The sequence below is a fragment of the Podarcis liolepis genome (assembly GCF_965112155.1).
Source record: "Podarcis liolepis genome assembly, chromosome: 3".
Classification (NCBI taxonomy): domain Eukaryota; kingdom Metazoa; phylum Chordata; class Lepidosauria; order Squamata; family Lacertidae; genus Podarcis; species Podarcis liolepis.
Genome location: NC_139557.1, coordinates 31,712,850 through 31,733,097, shown reverse-complemented (window position 1 = coordinate 31,733,097; position 20,248 = coordinate 31,712,850). Strand labels below are relative to the sequence as shown.

Below are 20,248 nucleotides of genomic sequence, written 5' to 3'. Positions count from 1 at the left end.
TGCTTCTCCCCATCGCCAGCCCCATAAGCTCGGGGGATAGTGGGGAGGCAGAGCGCCGTCACCCCGCTATTCCCCGACCTGATCTGGAGGCTGGCGGGGGGGAGAAGCAAGCTTGCTTCTCCCCATCGCCAGCCCCATAAGCTCGGGGGACAGCGGGGCAAGCCGCTGCCCCACGGAGGCTAGAGAGGCTGTCCCCGAAGGCAGAAGAGGGAGACGGAGCGCTCCGTCTCCCTCTTCTAGCTTGGGGATGGCTGCGCAAACCTGGGGGGGAAATAAAAATTTTTCCCTTGATTTCCCACCAAAAAGCTAGGTGCGTCCTATGGGCCGGTGCGTCCTATAGGGCAAAAATACGGTAAATTATGATAGCACAGAAGCATATTGGAAAACCAGTCAAGGACGTTCACTGTGTAGGAAACAGGCAATACAGGTTCGTTCTGTTATTTATTTGATGGTTTTGTATTTTGTCAGAAAACCTATCAATTAATTTCAACTACAGTCTTGAGCTCATGGTCCTTGTTACTGGTTATGCTTTACCCACTGGGGTGCAGAGGTGCGAATTCAACCGCAGATTAACAAAAACTGACTCTATAAATGTGCCTAAGGGTGCAGTCCTGTGCCTGTCTACCTGGGAGTAAACCCCATTCAATGGGACTTATTTCTGAGAAGTCACATATAGGATTGCTCTTTAAACTATTTTGGGGGCGGGGAGAAGAACCAAAAGGTACTTAGAAGAATGTTCTGAATAATTTTGTTTGATGCTTCTTGGCACCTGTTCACTGAACAGAAATCGTAAGTAGTGTTGTTATCAAAGGTGATTAGGTTCAAAGACCTATCAGCACAATTGATTTCCTCCGGACTATAAGATGAAATCAGAAATAAAATCCTGAACATTCTCTATATTGCTACCTATGTGTTGCGTGGAAAGGAGAGGCAGGATCAAGATTTGGACATATGCTTCAAGGTCTAGACTATGGGAAGTCCCAAAAAATTAATAATTATAATTTGGATGATAATTTGGTCTTTTTTATTTTAGTTTTTTATTTTAATTGGATTATGATTTGATATGTTAACTGGATGTTTTTTATTGGAAAATTAATAAAAATGATTTAACATAGAAAATCTCTACATTTTTTAATAAGTCAGCCTTGAGTGCCACCTGCAGGTCGCTAAGTATTTTGTGTTGTAGTCTCTGCACATTCAGTAGCAACATCACTGAATTCTGTGTGATTATCTTAAGTGGTTTTAGGATTGTGAACAAAGTGTTATTTATTCTGTATTCAATTAGTCAGGAAGAAAACATCACCATTACGTATCCTCCAAAGTGTGTTCTTCTTCTTCTTCACAGAGTCTCACCAAGCCTCCGAGTCCAATAGAAAACTATTTCCAGAGATTTCTGAGAACCCGGCTGGCATAAAAGGATGAAGCCATTATAAGAGGCACAGAGCTGCAATCACGGGTTCAACTGCTGTCATATCCCTTACAAGGACCCCAGGTAATAGGGGTTATCAGGGCTGCGGAAGGCATTTCCCCCAAGATCTTGGAGAGCTACCCTTAGTCAGGCAGGCAGTACTTGGCTTCCCAGGCCAATGATGTGATCAACACGGGGGCAACTGGAAAGTGGTTGGCACCCCACAGCAAAGTGATAAAGAGAAGGCAGAGCCAGTTGATGCTGGAAAAATTTATTTCAAGGCTGGTTTCCAGGATTCCCAACACATTGCAAATGTAGATGTTCCTCATCACAGGAAGCCATTTGATGTCTTCATTGAGACATCAATACACTGGTTAACAAAACAAAACAAAACACCAACCTGCTTATTCTAGAGTAAATACCTTAGTTCATCTGCTCTGGGTTTTCATTCAGGTTTACTGTTTCATGGGAAACACACTGGGAAACGCCCTTGTAAATAACAATGGTGACTTTCCTTCAGTGCTAACCCAGTACCTCAGGTTACATACGCTTCAGGTTACAAACTCCGCTAACCCAGAAATAGTGCTTCAGGTTAAGAACTTTGCTTCAGGATGAGAACAGAAATCGTGCTCCGGCGGCAGCAGGAGGCCCCATTACCTAAAGTGGTGCTTCAGGTTAAGAACAGTTTCAGGTTAAGAACGGACCTCCGGAACGAATTAAGTACTTAACCCGAGGTACCACTGTACTGTGTACTTTTGAGCCTAACCTACAAAGGTGGATGTAGAAGGAGACTGGTTCCCCCAACCTAACAGTTCAGTGATTTATCTAGCTGCAATATGGTACCATCCAGCTTGAATAAGTCACTCTACTATTACTCTTTTGACAAGTATGGTCCGTCACATGCTGAATTCTATCAGCTGTAGTGTACATGACCAGCTGTAAATGAGTGCTTTTAAAAAGCATTTTAAATAAGGGACAGTTGGTTCCCACAAAAGGGCAACAGGAAGCCAGTGGCAATTCTTCCCTAGTGGGTCCAATCAGTTCAGTCAGCTAGGACTGGGAGGACGTAAAGCCTCTGCCGAACGATCCCTTAGGACTCTCTGTTTTCCTCTGCTTTCCAGTAGTTTCCTAGGCAATAATTTCTGTAGTTTACCAGCAATTATATACTTGGGGAGGGGGGAATCCCAGACTTCTTTTTCATGTGTGTGAACAGAAGTGGATGAATGAGAATGGAATTCAAAACCCACAGTTGGGCGTTACCTTTATTGGGGCCAACCAAATTGCTATAACATAGTGGCAAGCTTTCAAGTTCTCCTGAACTCTTCATCTGTCAAGACATTACACAAAGTGCAGGGCAGGGATGAGGAGAAAGTACAAGAAGTTAAGTTGGGTTTTATAGCTATAAGGCCAGCTTTTAGATTCATTTTCAAGATGGTGTATTATTCCCCCACCCACTTCATAGACCAACACAGCTTCCTTTAAGTTGCTTAGTGCAGAGTTCTTGAGCTCCTTAATTTGACATTATCGATTCCAGGATCTTCACTTTCTGTCCTTATCTGGACAACAGGTCAGTTTCTTCTGCCATTGCGCATCAGGCCTTCAGCTCAGTCTTAAACACCCACTTCCAGCACTGGACACAACAGGGACTATCCTAGTCTTTGATTGGGTATGGCCATCCACAGACCTGTCCTGAAACTTCTTCTCAGTGAGAGGGACCCCCTGTTTGGCACCACCAGATCTTTGCTATGTAATGTTCTGGACCACTTTGCGTAAGAAAGATGGCGAACTGGTGATAGTTCATAAAGGAGCTATAACTATAGGGTAAAGAGAAGTTGTAGTCAATTGGTGCTGAAGGCTGCAGATACGTAGAAGCAATCGATGCAGTCTTCATTTGAGAGAAACTCACCCTTCATTGTACAACCAATCTTCCATGACTCTTATTTCCCAGTCAGTCTCCCATCCAGGCATTGGGCTGATCTGCTTACCTTCAGCAAAGCGGTGGCCTCATGGACCTTTAAATAATGTCCTAGGACTCTAGATCAGGGTCCTCTCCAAATGATGTTTGACTCCAGCTCCCATTATTCTTGCTGCCTGGGGCTGATGGGATTTGCGGTCCAACAAACATCAGGAAAGGACAGCTTTGGTTCTCCTTGCTCTGAAGATCTTGTACAAAATCGTTGCAAATTGCTTTGTTAACAATCTGCTCAGAAGCTGCCAGCCAGCCTTCTGGCCAGCACTGTCTGCTAGGAGGTCACAACTTGCTTTCTGTTCCCCACAACAGCTTATGCAGAATGCAAGGTCAAATTTGGAACAAACTGTAACCTTGAGTGAAATCATTTCTCACTTGCATAGCTGTTAAATTGCATGCCCTTTCACAGGTCACTATATCACTGTGAAAGTTATTTTGGTTCTCTTTGATGCAATGAATATAATATAATGATGGCAGCTGCCTGTGGGCAGATAATGTAGACGGCTCTTAGTTTTTCGTAGAGCAAATATAAGCTGCCAAATTATGACAGATTTGGTAAAGATAGACCTCTCGGTTCTCTAACATAACTCAGCACAGAATAAGCTTTTGGAATGTGATTCAGCTCCATAAACTTCTTAAAACGTTGAAACTAAAAATATTAAATGTGGTCCGTATGTTCTCAGGTGTCCACTTTGAAATCACTAAATGCCTTATTTGGATAGAATTTCAACTAGCCTTTGGAAATATGGCATATATATAGAGAGAGAAAGCATGTTATTGTTTTTGGTTGTGGGTGGTTGTAGTCAGAGCAGTAGTTTCTCTTTTAAAAGAGGGGAGTAGAATTCTTTTTTCTGATTCTAGGAAGCCTGGAGTTCCTGTCCAAGTTTATTTTTTCTTCTTCCATAGTTGAGGAAGTAATCCATTTTTACTAGTGTTTTGCCGAGATCTGTGTTCATTCTGCTGCCAATAACATGTCCACTGGTGTTGGGAATTTTGTCTGAGAAAACTGACATGTATTCAGGAAGCTGCTCAGGTTCTTTTATCCTGCCCTGGGTAAAAGAAACGTCAAGTTATGTGAGCTTGCCTCAAACAAACAGAAAATGCTTCTGTAAATACTGCATTTACTTCCTTTATTTCCAAGTATTTACAGACCGGTTTTCAACATAATCCTGTATGAACTAAAATTGTGTAACTGTTAACTGTCTATATCCTGTAGTACTACAGTTCCCAGAAATCTCTGTAAGGCAGGGGTGGGCAACTGGATTCAGCTAGTGGTCCAGATCTAGAATTCTCTTCCTTCTGCCCCCACCATCCTGCAGGCCACATGAACAGATGTGAGTGGGGCCCCTCACCTGTCAGTCACCTGGTGTCACCATGCTGAAAAGGAGAGAATTGGTAGCACCCTCTTAAGCGTGACCACAATTCTCCCTTGGCAGTCATATCTTTTTTGTGCTTGGAAGAAGGGTGGAGAAATCTCATCAGCCTCATCTCCGAAAGCAGTGAGATTTTGATGTTCTTCTGACAGCAAGGCACCTTGCATAGAATTTGAATAATATTTAAAATGAGTATGAATTAAGAAACCTAGACAAACAAGAGTAAAACAAACTCTTTTTAAGAGAAAGGAGAATTGCTTGATAGAGACTTGTAGGCAGTTTTTTTTCTGCTGAAGTTAAGTAGGTCTGTCATTTTATAAAGCAGCCTCCTATCTCCCTTGGATGGGAGACTGGGAACTATAAGCTAACAAAACATCTGGGTGATTCCTCCAGCCATGACCCAAGCATGGATAAGGGCAAGAAAATCTCTGAGACCTTGTGCTCAGCATGCAATCCATGCATGTTCCTGGGAAGGAGGCATTAATACTGCCCTCTGCCAGCACTTAGGCAGAGCATCTCCCAAGCTTAGCATGAGAACATATCACTCCCCAACCTTTTGTGGGAAAGAGCATTGGTGTGCAAAGGTTTGCCTGGCTACCAAAAACTTCCAAAGTTTGTGGACCCCTGCTAGGGTCCATTGTTGTGTGTGTGTGTGTGTGTGTGTGTGTGTGTGGCGGGGGGAGAAGACAGAAACGAACAAGCATAATTGAGGCAAGAATACCTTAATTATACCACTCTGAAGTTCCTCATCCCTTTTGTAACAGGGGTGTTCGCCTTTGACTTACCAATGGATCGTAGTCCTTTAAGAAACTCCAGTTCTGGTACCTTTGGAATAATAAAGAGAGAGTGCTTTAGTTTTGTTAGCCAAGCATAGCAATGCCAGATGTTCCGAAATTAAAGATGGCATTAAAAGGACTAGAATAAAGATATAGTTATAGGGCTGGCTCCAATCAATGGCTGCTTCTTTTTTAAACATATTTTTAGTAAAGATTTCTTTGTTTACAAAAGTATGTGCAATGTCTCTTTTTCCAAGTTACATTTTCTACAGATCAGTTTCATTTGTTGAGACATTAGTGTTACATTAGGAAGAAAAGGGGGGAAGAGGTGGAGGGGGGCATGGTGAGTGGGGGTGGGGTCCGGTGGCGATGTTTCTATTTTACTTAATGTCTGTGTGGGGTTTTGTGTCAGCGTCGCTTGTGCAGGTTCTCTTTGCTATTCGCTTGTGTTCCTTTGGTGGCGAGAGAGGTTGGGGTTGGCCTAGGGTGTGGTTGTTTGTTTGTGATTGGCTGTGGTGAACTTTGTTTTCATGTGTGAGTGGGGTGGGTGGGTGTTCTTGAATCAGGTTAGCCATATTGATTCGTGTGCCTTCTGCATTCTTGTTGTTGTCTTGTTGGGCTGTGTATGTGATAAAGGGGAGCCATACCGGGGTGAAGGCGTCTTCTTCCATTTGTCTCCATGTCAGTTTCAGCTTATAGGTTAGTTTTTTCTAATAAGGCTGTTTCCCATACTATTTGGTACCATTGGTCCATGCTTCCTCCTGACAGGTCTCTCCAGTGTCTGGCTATGATGTTTCTGGCTGCTGAGAGGAGGCCAACCAATGGCTTCTTGAATTGAAAACTGCTCATCTCAGCCCCTATGTGTTCTAAACCTGCACACACCTAGGGTGGGCAGATGCAAAAGAGGACAGAACTCCTGCTGCTTTAATGGTTGCGTAGAAGATGGAATTTCAGCAGGTCTCATGCAAGCTGCACCTGCTGGAATTCCCTCTTCTACACATATATTAAAGGTGCAGGAACCCTGCCATCTTTTGCACCTGCTCACCTTAACTCTACGATAGACATGGTTAGAGGGCAAGCCTATGTGATATGCTATTATTATTATTATTATTATTATTATTATTATTATTATTATCTACTACCCCAAGGTCTACTAACCAGAACCAGGTGCAAAATGGTGGTTCGTGGGGCAGAGCCGGTTGCCTGTTGCACCTCATGGACCATACATTGGAAAGACCTGCTATACAAGTACACATTTACATCTGAACTGATGCAAATCGGGTAGCCATACACTCCAGTTTGTTTGTGGGGGCAGCCCTTTTGCTGCTGCACTTGATTAAAAAAAAAGAAGCAAGGAAGTCAGAAATGCTTGGTGAGCTACTGCAAAACCATCCATCCATCTCCTAATGGGTCCCAATCTTCTTTCCACCCTCTCCTGCCTTAGAATACACCCAATGTCCTTCTTCATATTGCAGGAGCATGTGTGTAATTGTGGTCACACTGTCTTTCAGGGATAAACCTTTCAATTAGAGCAGAGTTTGAAGAGGGGTGGGTGGGAGAACCACTGGCCTAGATGCCTATGTTCTATTAAACTATTATCATGCTATTATTACTGATGCTGTTACTGCATTTCTTTTTAAAGGCAGCACAGGATTGGCGTAATGCTTGAGTGGCTGGAGCAATCGGTAGCCCCAGTTCTTAAAAGCCTACAAAACAAGAAAGTTTCTTTTTCCCCAGAGAGCTTTCATTTGCCATGAAATGGAATAAGTATTGAATTTACCATTGCGTGAGAAGCCCTGGAATCCTGCTGGCCCTGGTGCACACATACCGTTGGAAAAAAGAAGCTCCTTGCCTCATCTACCAGAGTGCTCACGATATAAAGGAAAGGGCCTTTCCTGTGCTGCATTTCCCCCAAAGACGAAAATATTCTTCACATGAGGCAAAGTGCATGCAACCATATCTTTGCTTTTTTTCTTTCTTACAGAGATACGTTGCAAAGATGTTTTGTGCAAAGCAACAGCCCTAAGAAACAAGACAATAGGCAAATGCACCTAGACGGAGATTATAACAGTGGCACCCACAATGAGTAATATAAAAGGTAAGGTAAAGGGACCCCTGACCATTAGGTCTAGTCGTGGATGACTCTGGGGTTGCGGCGCTCATCTTGCTTTATTAGCTGAGGGAGCCGGCGTACAGCTTCCGGGTCATGTGGCCAGCATGACTAAGCTGCTTCTGGCGAACCAGAGCAGCGCACGGAAACGCCGTTTACCTTCCCGCCGGAGTGGTACCTATTTATCTACTTGCACTTTGACATACTTTCGAACTGCTAGGTTGGCAGTAGGGAGCTCACCCCGTCACAGGGATTCGAACTGCCGACCTTCTGATCGGCAAGTCCTAGGCTTTGTGGTTTAACCCACAGTGCCACCCGCGTCCCAATGAGTAATATAGGACAGTCCAGGTGGGCAGTGGGAGGCTGTGACAAAACAGCTGCACCACCACTACATCTGCAGACACGCTGGCCAGCGGACAGGCTGGACTGGGCAAAGAGGTACCTCTGCCCAATCCACCCCCCCCCCCCGCCTTGCACAAAGGGGGGCTGGACTGCAGCCTCATGACCCATCGCACTTCTGCCTGTCCTGTGCCTAGAAAGCATGAGTCCTAGACATTTCCCAATTATCCCATGCTTTCTGAATGTGTTTTTCCTTGTCCCTACTACTTTCCCCTGGGGAAAACCCACTGTTTACCGCTGAATCAGAACAAACATTAATCTGCAGAAAAACCAATTGATGTTTCGTTCTGATTGAGTGGCAAATGGTGCGTTTTCCCCAGGGGAAAGCCGTGGGATGAGCCGAAGCCTGGACGAACTCCCCATCTGTTGTGGCAGTCCAGGATGCCCACCCGTGGTCAAACATGAGTTGGGAGTGCAGTTCTGTCAGGGGAAGAATGATATTGGGTTACTCACCAATATTTCGTCGCCCTTCTTTCGGCCTCCACAAACTCTCTCCAGACTGTGTCCTGCCGGACCTGGTCTGCTTTCAGGGCTTCTTGCTCCTCTCCACCACGGCTTTTGCTTGATTGTTTCACCGAGCTCTGTGTGGTAGCCAGTAGAGTCCTTGCCGATTGGCTGCTGCTGAGTGAAGGAGACGAGGATGAGGCTAAATTCACATCTGCAGGGCTGGTAGCCGGTGACCGGAAGCCCGCCGATGTTGTCCTCCTGAGTCCATTTGCTCTGCTCCCCATCCTATATGAGCTTTTCTCTGCCAAGCAATACTGGGTCACCAACCCACAAGAAGCTTGGGCAAGTGCTAGCAAGTCCCTAAACATTCGCAGTTTTCCTTAGCCAGCATTTTCCCTTAGGCATTTGGTAAGCGAAACAAATTGAAACCCTGGTGTCCAGCACGCAACATGTCTGAAGAGGTTCTGCAGGTTTCCTGTTTGGGTTTGTGCACTGGATGCCCTAATAGTGTTGTGTTGCGAAGCTGGATCTGTGCACTGCATGGAGGCAAGATTCCATACGATAATATTTTTCTAAGCTAAAGATGCTGCTATTGGAAGCTCTGAGTTATCAGCTGTCCGTAGCAAGCTTTTGTTCCTGGAACTCAAGCCACACTGATGTGCCCTTTCTAACACCCTCATTGCTTCAGGAATCCCCAGAATGCCCACTGATTGTGTAAGGAGAGCCTGTTGTTGTAGCTTAGTACTACAGTAGCTTTTGTTCTGGTGGTGCAGCGGAAACCAAACACCCCAAGAGCCTTGGGTTTTCCCAGTGTGTTTACTGTCTCCATTGGAAACCAGACTGGCTTTGTCATGAATATTCAACACAGACAAAAGGGCATGTACCTTTTGTCTGCTAGAGGGCTTGGCTAGACATTTGTGGGTTAGGAATTTCCCTTTTAGCTGTAGTGGTATTCAATCCTCTGCTTCTGTTATCTGTTTGTTTTGCAAAGGTATGTATTTTAAGACCTGGCTGGGAACAAAAATATCAGTCCTGGGGTCACACATGTGCACAAACTATCTTCTGCTTTGGGCAGGTGAGATTTGTATAGTTGCTGCTTTTTGGACAAGGTGATGAGCAACTGCTAAATGCTTTGTCTAAAACAAGGATGGGGAACTTGTGACCCTGCAGGTGTGTTGGACTCCCAACTTCCCATTACCCCTGAGCACTGGCCTTCCTGACTGGAGCAGTTAGGAACTGGAGACCAATGACATCTAGGTCACAGGTTCCCCACCTCTAGTATAAAAGATGTACTAGGTAGAAAGATCAAACTAAGAAACGAAACATAGCAAATCCCCCTTGCCTTTGATGCTTCCCTCTCTCTTCTCTTGGAGGCAAAAAGCAAAGCTAATGTAGAGCAAAGGTGTTTACTTTTTGACCAAGATCAGATCTTCTTGAACAAGAGTGAGTTTTACTTGTGTTTGTGCTCTTCTTAGGGAGTCCTGCACATTCCTAACCTTGCCATCATTTTGGTGTCTGCCAAAGTTATTCCCGCCCCCGCAGGGACATTTGGACAGCAATATGATATTGTGCTGCAAAGTCTATTTTTTTAATAATGCTTACACAGGTTTTTATTGTGTGTTTTACTTTGGGTGTAATTTGCTGTGGGAGATTTTTAGTGGGAAGCAATGTATAAATTGAATAAACCCAACGTAAACCTCCAGCCCATTTTTATTGGCCCAGCTCCTATGCACAGCAGTTAAGCAGGTCAGACCTTTCCCATCACTGCCTTCATGCCAGGAGATGTTTCACCTGGCCAGATTTCTGCATGGTCAGATGGTGCTGAACGCATAGGGACAATGCATCTGAAAATATGACTCCCCCAACACTTCTACAGGGGTGTACCTAGGGATTAGCTAGGTTGACCCCCACCAAGGGTGCAGGCCCAGGAGGGGGCACAAAAATGGCGCCTCTCCACTCTGGCTCAGAGTGGCTAGGAGAGCTTGCCCCCACCCCCCAAGCCACTCCTGTGCTGCTTTGAGCAGCCAACATCTCATTGCCAAGGGTGCAAGGGACCGGATAGGAGCACCAATTCAACTCCTTGCTTCTTTCTGTATGTTGCTTTTAAATCTGAAGTGTCCTTATATGGCTGTTGTTTAAAGCTACCAGGGATTTCATATAAGAAGAAGAAGAAGAAGAGTTTGGATTTGATATCCCGCTTTATCACTACCCGAAGGAGTCTCAAAGCAGCTAACATTCTCCTTTCCCTTCCTCCCCCACAACAAACACTCTGTGAGATGAGTGAGGCTGAGAGACTTCAGAGAAGTGTGACTAGCCCAAGGTCACCCAGCAGCTGCATGTGGAGGAGCAGAGATGCGAACCCGGTTCCCCAGATTACGAGTCTACTGCTCTTAACCACTACACCACACTGGCATGAGTTCTGGTGCAGCAAAGGTGGTTCAGCAAAGGGCTGGTGACGGATGGGTCCTATAGGAAAGAACATCATGGCTTCGATATTTGTTTTCAGTGATTTATGAATGAGTGCTTAAAACCTTTTTGGTTAACCACTAAACGGAACGGAACTAATTTATGAGTGGAAGCATGAATGCACATAGCATGTTGCGTTTACAGTGCACCTCGGTTCCTCAGAAGGTCAGTGAGGACCAATACCAAAAGCAGAATGGAAATTCGCATGGTTTCCTGTTATTTTACTGAGGCAGGAGGGGATGTATCTGACAAAACAAATATAAACCACAAGAGGGTGTTATAGGGCAAAGTATAAAAGGTAAAGGTACCCCTGCCCGTACGGGCCAGTCTTGACAGACTCTAGGGTTGTGTGCTCATCTCACTCTATAGGCCGGGAGCCAGCGCTGTCCGCAGACACTTCCGGGTCATGTGGCCAGCGTGACGAAGCTGCTCCGGCGAACCGGCACCAGAGCAGCACACGGAACGCCGTTTACCTTCCCGCTAGAAAGCGGTACCTATTTATCTACTTGCACTTAGGGGTGCTTTCGAACTGCTAGGTGGGCAGGAGCAGGGACCGAACAACGGGAGCTCACCCCAACGTGGGGATTCGAACCGCCGCCCATGCGATCGGCAAGTCCTAGGCGCTGAGGTTTTACCCACCTTTAGGGCAAAGTATACAATGGGAAAAAGCTGCCGACACCACCACACTGATTTGGTTTCTCTTTGTTATCCATGGCAAATTAAAACTGAACAAAACATTTGCAAGCATATATAAATCCATTTTTAAAACAAAACAAAAAAAGAAAAAGCTTTCTTCTCTTCAAAACACAAATTATAAGTCAAACCTGTCTAAATGGGGAAATTATTCTCACACTTTTACTTTGGCAACCAGTCAGCAAAACTTTGCACAACAGAAATTTGTCCTGCCTTCTTTGGGGACAGTTCTACCAGTTGTTTTACCTGTTCTGTTACTATTAATACAACACTGAGCACTTCCTCTACAGTGGTAGCCTCATTGAATTTGGAAGGAATAGCTCTATAGCAAGTAGTAGCTAACTCGTGGCTCTCCCAAGCCTTGCTGGGCTTCTCTCCCTTCATCCCTGACCTCTAACTAAATCATCTGACGGGAACTGGTGGGAGCTGGGGGATCTGGCAATGTTTGTGGCCTTCATGTGGAAAACACATTTAGTGCAACTCGGAAGACAGCCCTAATATGCCATTCATATCTCCACTTCCAAATAGACCAGGAATATCGGAAGTGAAACCTGCTCACTTAATCCTCTTCGAGAGAAAATTTTGTTAGCTTGCTGTAGCCTGAATCTTCTTCGTGTTGCTGCGCTGTCATAAGTTTTTATTCCAAGCGGATCCATAGGTTAGCCTTACTTGGGGCACTATTCTGCGTGGAAACAGCGAGCTGGAACCTAAAGTGCACATACAGCATGGGACAACACTGGAGACTCTCCAAAGCCCTGCCAGTAGCCACCAGGAATATCCATGTGGGCATGGTTATTCTCCATGAGATGGCAGAAATAAATTCTATGAACTACATTTGAGGAATAGAGAAACACCCCCTCAAGAGGTGATGGTTTTGACAGCTTCACTGTGAGAACCATCCACATGCATTCCAGAACTGGAAGGTTAACGATGGAAGATCTAGGCTCCATCTTACCTCTTTGAACATCACCTCACAGTGTGTGCGTTTTTTAGCAGCGTCACCAACAACATTTCTGCAAAATCCACAGTTCTACATACCTCCTTGGTTGAAACTGACGTTCCAAACCCGTTTTCTTAGAAAAAGGACTTTGAAGAGCCATAGTGAATCGCAGAATCGCAGAGTTGGAAAGGACCCTGAGGGTAATCTAGTTCAGCCCCCTTCAATGCAGGTAACTCAGGCCAAGTTACTTTGCTTGCCTGATTTCAACTTTGTGAGTGACAGTATACACATGGACATTGCTAGCGTAAGCCAACTGTCCTGTTGGCAAAAGAGCGCACCATGGCAACTTTGGCTTCAATTTACAGTTCAAATAAATTCCCATTGGCTGAAGAACTTGCAGAAGGTTTGCAAGTGGCTTTTCTGATTGCTTTGGCAACAGATGGGTTGTAATTAGGGCTATGCCTCTTTCTCAACAAGCCGCCTCTCTTTTCACAGCAGGGCTTTGCCATCTGCAGGGCAACATCCTTCAAGTTCGCGATTGCGTGTCAAACATTTATTGGTGCTTGTATATTTTCCTTCATAGGGCAGGTAACAACTTGCGTGCTTGCGAATTAAAACTGGAAAAATCTTCGTGAAAGGGAGGGTGAGGACCCCACTCTCAGGGCCAAAACCTCAGTTGTCTTCCCTGCCACACACAGAGGGAGCGGACTTTAACATGGGAATGGGGGAGCCTGTGGTGGCCCTCCAGGTGTACAAAAAACAAGTAACTGACTCCTCTTCATAGACATATCTCTGTTTTTCCTTTATCTGCTGAAGTGCCCTGTCCCTCCAGAAGGGAACTTGTTCTTTGTTGGCATGGTGAACTCTCTTTCCCCTGTGATGCACCGAAACACACTTTGCCTCCAGACGCTGATCATCCATGCTCCTGTTTGCTCTGCATCCATTGGGCTTTCACTTCTGGTTTGGAAAGCGTTGTGTACATGTCTTTAGCCACAAACTGTACCTATCCTGTTGTTTCTGATGGAATGCTGCATGTTGATCTGTTTTACCCACAAATCAGTGTTCATAGAATCATAGATCACAGAATTGTAGAGTTGGAAACGGCCACGGGGGTCCCCAAGTCCAGACCCCCAAGTCCAGCAGGAATTTCAGCTAAAACATCTCTGACAGATGTCCATCCAATGTCTGCTTAAAAACCTCCCAGGGGAGTCCTTTCCACTGTTGAATAGCTCTTACTGTCAGAAAGGTCCCCCCCCCCCAATGTTTAGATAGAATCTCCTTTCCTGTAACTTGAAGCCATCTGTTCGAGTCCTACCCTCCAGAGCTGGAGAAATCAAGCTTGTTTCCTCTTCCATGTGACATCACATTATACAGTGGTGCCTCGCAAGACGAAAATAATTCGTTCCGCGAGTCTTTTCGTCTTGCGATGTTTTTCGTCTTGCGAAGCACGGTCCGTCGCAACTGCGCCTCTTCAAGCGGCTTTAAAAAAAAAGCGCAAGAAGTTTTCGTCTTGCGAAGCAAGCCCATAGGGAAATTCGTCTAGCGAAGCAACGCAAAACCGAAAAACCCTTTCGTCTAGCGAGCTTTTCGTCTTGCAAGGCATTCGTCTTGTGGGGCACCACTGTATCTCCTCTTTTCCAGCTCCTTCAACTATTCCTCCTAAGGCTTGGTTTGAGCTGAATCGAGAAGAAGAATAACCCAGCTGCCTTTTAAGCTGGTAATGTGCACACAGCCTGTGATTTAGGTCTGCTGTGATGGACGTGTCACAAGGAAACATACTTTTCTGAGAGTAGGCAGGTTGAAGCAAACAGATCGGTGACCTTCGCAGCCTTGGGAAACGAGACAGGGCTATCCATCATAAGGTCTTCCGCTTTGGATCTGATCCGAAATAGCTATTTGGACTGCCACAGAGTGAAAGGAAGCTCTGGCCTGGATTATCTGTCTGGCAGTGATCTCATGGGTACCATAACTCTCAGTGGGGTGGCACATATCCATCGCCACTACTAAGCTCTTCAAAGGCAGCAAACTAAGCTGCTGGACAGGTGAAGTTCTGCTGCTGCTTTGCCAAAAGAAGCTGGCAGCTCAGCTCTTCCTATGAAAGGCCTTCCTCGTAATCTATAGTGCTCAGGATCCAGCTGCTCACTATTACTATTGACAGGATAGTTAGGAAATTAGCAGTGTTTCAAAGGGAGGGGAAAAAATGCTGAGCATAATCATAAAAGAGCTTTTTTAAAAAATGTTCCTTTAGAGGGTGAACCTCACTTCAACAGCTATTTGAAAGTTGTTGGTTTTTTCAATCAACCCTTTAAAGTTAATGTAGTTGTCAGTAGAGGGCACCCTAAAGCAATGAAGGTTTGAATCTATGTTCAAATTAAACTCATCGCCTTTACTAAAACACCCCCCTTTTTTCCTTCTGCGCTGTTATGTTTGCCCAGTAAACGAAGAAATATCAAGCAATTTTATAATTATTTTTAGCTGTTGGTGTCCTCTGTTTAGCAATATGCACAGGTGCTTTGCATGTACTTCCAAGAGACACATCTATTCCCCAGCCAACCTGAGATCCTCAGATGTCAATGGAGAGGTTCAGTTTTCATCTCAGACTGCTAGACATATGTAACAAAGCATAAGAAGAGTTGGATCGGGGCCTCAGCTCCCCTGCAAAAAAAAATTTAAAAACTGAACAAACAGGAATTCTTATTCCAAGGATCTTATTGTTAGAAACAAGAGGAGCAGTGAGAGGAGTCTATAGTTTTTTAAGGGAGGAATATCAGTGAATCAGACTAAACAGACATCGCTTTATTGGCTGAGGGAGCAGGCGTACAGCTTCCGGGTCATGTGGCCAGCATGACTAAGCTGCTTCTGGCGAAACAGAGCAGCACACAGAAACGGCATTTACCTTCCCGCCGGAGCGGTACCTATTTATCTACTTGCACTTTGACGTGCTTTCGAACTGCTAGGTTGGCAGGAGCAGGGATCGAGCAATGGGAGCTCACCCCGTTGCGGGGATTTGAATCACCGACCTTCAGATCAGCAAGTCCTAGGCTCTGTGGTTTAACCCACAGCGCCACCCGCGTCCCTGTTTGGATTGTACCATCTCACTAATCCCCCATCTTTCAAGGGATTGGAATAGCAAACTGGACTTGTTTGGATTTGGGAGTAAAAGCATGGGGGGTATCACATGTGTCTGTCGTGCATGTCAAATGTGCTATATCAGCTTAAACCAGCTTCTTGGAAGCACCCTGAGCATGGACTCTTAGGAACTATGCTATGCACCCCATAACAGAAGTTACTCCATGGTAGCTTGACTGAAGCTCTCACAGCATGGTGGCGCCTCGCAATGTGTTTTTCATCTAAGTTCAGTAGCTTCTCAAAAGGAGTAAGTGTTCACTTCCCACATCAGTTTGCATCTGTACATCTAATTTTGTACAGACTCATGTGGAGGAATTCACCATTGCACTGTTGCATTAGCTCAAGGATTTACATTTTGCACAACAGGACTTCCCCTTCCTCTCCTCTCCCCAGGCATGCCCATGCTCTCCTCAGATCTGCTCCAGAGGGATGGGGGTAAACCCAGAGCAGATTTGGAGGGGGGGCACAAGGGGGCACACTGTTGAAATCAACAGGAGTTTTTGCCCTTGATTTCAGTGTGCTGTCGCTTTTATTCATGAAAGGTGGAGAGGTGAGTAAGGAGTAGGGTTCTTTGGATTTTTTTCTGTTTCTGACGAAAAACTTATTTGTCTCACTATCTGCCATGGGGAAAATTTACATTTATTTATTTTTTGCAATCTAACAAGCTTTATTAATAGTCTTACAATACATTACATATATATAGTACATCTCGTAAAGTAAATTGTGATTTCAGTCATATACACGCACACTTACACACACAAAAAATATACTTGTCTTTTCTTACATAGTTATAAACCTTAAGCTTCAGCTGTGTTTATGCTGCTTTTTATGCGATTTTTAACAAAGATTATTAACAAAAAATATCAGAAAAACTTTGGACTTCCTGTCAATTCCCGTTGTATGCTTTTATTCTAATAGTGAATGTACCTACCATTAATCTGTTCTTTATATATTCTCTAATACATTCTTACAACAATTTGTACCGTTGATCTTATTTCTCCTATATTTCTTTATCCAAGGTTATTCAAATGCTGCCATAGATGAAAAACCATTGGTATATTTTTGTACATATCTCTTGTATTTATCCAATTTTTGTGCAAATTCTTGTCTTGAACTGCCCCTTAGGCTGTTGGTCAGTTGTGCCATTGGCAGAATTTACATAATTAATTACGTCACATTGTGTTCATTTCAATGCAAAGCAAAGGGGTGAAGGGCATAGAATCATTTACGTATTGTTTGTAGACTGAAAACAATAGCAGCAGCAGCAAATACCGATTGCATTCACTGGATTGAATTCCATTCTGAACATGGGACTTACAAGGAAATATCAACAATTCCTTCTTCTGTTTCCTTCTGATTTCTGTGACATCCCTGTTTCCTGCTGAGTGCTTACCCAGACCAGCCAGTCATGGTTCCCTGGCAAATGTAGCTGTATGATACTCATGCGTCCAAACACCATTTTCAGATACATCTTAGGTGTACTCCAGTAAGCCTGTACGCCCTTTAAATTTGTGTTTCCACCACTGACATGGTGGCTGACCGGTAGCTGAATCACTGCCTCTGGCATTCTAGCTGCAGTCTCAGATGTTATCATGACATCTTGCTTGAAGTGACTCATTTTGTCAGGAGTCCTTGAGTTATCCCAGCCTCTGCCCTCTCGGGCAAAGTCGAGGAAGTAAATTACATTTCCCAGCCATATCAATATCAGGTTAAAAGACAGCTAATTATTGATTTCATGCCCCCAACTTGATGGCTCGGGAGTTCAAATGTTTACAAAGCATCTACTCTCACAGCAATTCCATTATGGCATGTAAGTGGTGTGCAATTTATAGCAACTATAAATTAATGAGACGAAGGATCCGGCATACTCACACAAATTAAACAGTCAGTAAGATTGTTCCAGGCATGCTGGCATGATTAAAATTAACAATCAAATCCGGTTTTCTATATACCAGTTGAGTTGTTCCATCTATTTCTAGGCATTGCCATACAAGGAGAGATGTTTCACATTTCATTTATTTTGTTAATTACATTCCTGTTAGTTACTGAATTGTAGGCAGATTTAATTTCTGGCAAGCGAAAGTTCAGCACAAAAGGAAAAGGGTGGGGTGGGAAAAACCACACAGTTATCATTGCTTCTCCTGTACTGCAGTGTACTGAGTCGCTGCATATTTCATGATTTAGCAGAAAAAAAGTAGAGAATTGGGTATTCAGCATCAATTCATTAAATACAACAACAAAGTTCTAGACCTCATGCATGCAGTTGTTGTTGTTGTTGTTGTTGCTGTTGTTGTTGTTACCACCTTTGAAATATTTAAAAGTTTTAATGGGCAAAACCACAAGACAGGTGGTATGGGTGGCATAGGTAAAAGTAAAGGGACATTATATTACAATGAGTAATATAAAAGGTAAAGGGACCCCTGACCATTAGGTCCAGTTGTGACCAACTCTGGGGTTGCGGCACTCATCTTGCTTTATTGGCTGAGGGAGCCGGCGTACAGCTTCCAGATCATGTGGCCAGCATGACTATGCCGCTTCTGGCAAACCAGAGCAGCGCACGGAAACACCGTTTACCTTCCCGACGGAGCGGTACCTATTTATCTACTTGCACTTTGACGTGCTTTCAAACTGCTAGGTTGGCAGGAGCTGGGACCGAGCAACGGGAGCTCACCCCATCGCAGGGATTCGAACCACCGACCTTCTGATCGGCAAGTCCTAGGCTCTGTGGTTTAACTCTTACCCTTCCCTTAACATAGGGTGTAGTTTGAACAAGAGATTGGTATATTTGGGGAGGCTGGTTCCTTAGGATGTCAGAACGTGCAGCCATGTCCCAGATTGTAATCTGACATTTTTATTTAGGCAAATTTATTTTCTGACATTAATATCCCTCCTTTCTTTTATCATGGAATTCAAGGCAGGGAGCACATGGTTCCCCGGTAGTCAATGCGCCAAGCACTGACATGACCCAGACCTGCTTAGCTTCATGAGCAATCATACTGGAAAACATTTAAGGTAAACAAACAAACAAAATTTACTCTCTGGGTTTAGCCTCCCTGCTTGCCCTCTTCACTGATCATTGGCTAATCCTACTTGGATCAAGGCCTGCATGTTGGAGGCCGTCTGGAACGATGCCTAAATTGGCCCAAATCCGTATGATCCTTCAGTTTTGAGCTTCCATCCTTTTGGCTTTTGTTTCGTTGCTAGGAGTTTGTGCATTTTGAGCAAAGCCTTGAGGTTTCCTTCTTGTCTTTTATCCAAGACAGGCTGTTAATTAACCTATCACGTTAGACAAGACATCAAAACCTCACTAGGGCTGCTCGCTTTGGCAGTGAAGTTGGCAGCATGGCACAGCTTGACATTGTAATACTGATATTTTGTAGGCTCTGTGGGTAGACTTTCTGGAATAGGTGGCTTGTGTTTACATAGCTTCATTAAAATAGCAGCCAGCAGCCAGTTGGTTTTGTAGTGGCTCTTTGAGACTAACACCATAGTCCTGTGTCTAAACATTTTGTGAATTGTTTTATACCAAAGTAAAAGATCACCAGATCAGACCATTCTCTGATGGCACCATAACTAGTTGTGATTCCAATGTGGTATGTTTGTGTGTGATTGTTCAAACCAAGTGGAATACTATCAGTATCTCTGTGCAAACACTCTTTTGTTTCTCCGGCTTGCTTTCAAAAATGCTCGCTTCTGCAAGAGAGGAACGAAGAGCAGAACTCCACCACTAAAAATCAGCAATCTAAACAGTTGATGCACCAGCGGAAGGAGACATTTCAGCCAGGCAACAACTCTGTTTATGGAGCACTCTCTCCTCACACCAAGAAGCCAGTGCATGTTAGCTGTATTATCTCGCACAGCAAAACAAAAGGCCCCCCTCCCCAAATCTGAGCTATGTGTACAGTATTCCCAATCTGTGCCCCTTATAAACTAGAGGATGTGGAAGGTTTATTGGCCTGAGCTGAGTCTAAGGAAGCAGGTCTCTCAGTGACGTAGCTAACTGCTTGGGTGCCCTGGGGTAGGGCGTGCTGCGCAGAGCCAAGGCCTGCATGCAGTCCGCTATGCCTCCGCCTCAATTGCAGGCACCGTACCACCTGAAAAGGCAGTGTGGGGCTCGCATCTGTCCCCTGCCTCCCCCTCAGCCATGCTCCAGCTTAGGGGGAGGTGGTGGCTGGACAAGAGCTCCACGTTGCCTTTTCAGGCAGTGTGGTGCCTGCAGGTGCCCAAGCCATCGCATCACTTCCAGGAGAGACATGTGGCTTAGACACACATCAGGCACTGCTGTAAGTGCCGCCCCTGTGGTAAGTGGGCACCCATTGTGCCCCGCACAACGCTAGTGAGGCCTCTTCATATAGCATGACAAGATAATGTAGGACGTTATAAAAGAACAGGAATTTGAAACTAGCAAAGGGGGGGAAATGAGACACCTAGAAGAATCATTAACAACAAATGATAATGTCAAATGGTAATGATAATTGCAATCAAACTTTGCCCCTATTTTCATCGGGATGATTTTGGGTCACAGTTAACTTATTTCA

At 44.7% G+C, this 20,248-nt stretch overlaps 1 protein-coding gene across 2 annotated transcripts; it reads right to left on the bottom strand.

Annotated features, from left to right (window-relative positions):
* Positions 1-1,663: 1,663 nt before the first annotated feature.
* CIMIP5 (ciliary microtubule inner protein 5) lies at positions 1,664-13,110 on the bottom strand. Of its 2 annotated transcripts, XM_083495783.1 has the most exons (5): positions 12,680-13,110; positions 8,489-8,653; positions 5,536-5,575; positions 2,252-4,426; positions 1,664-1,732 (listed from the first exon to the last, which is right to left on the bottom strand). In XM_083495783.1, the coding sequence occupies exons 1-4, from the start codon at positions 12,739-12,741 to the stop codon at positions 4,235-4,237; spliced, it is 459 nt and encodes a 152-aa protein (XP_083351909.1). In that variant the 5' UTR covers positions 12,742-13,110; the 3' UTR covers positions 1,664-1,732; positions 2,252-4,234. The 2 variants fall into 2 exon arrangements, with proteins under 2 accessions (XP_083351909.1, XP_083351908.1); XM_083495782.1 differs by lacking the exon at positions 12,680-13,110 and having other exon boundaries at positions 8,489-11,871.
* Positions 13,111-20,248: the final 7,138 nt, after the last annotated feature.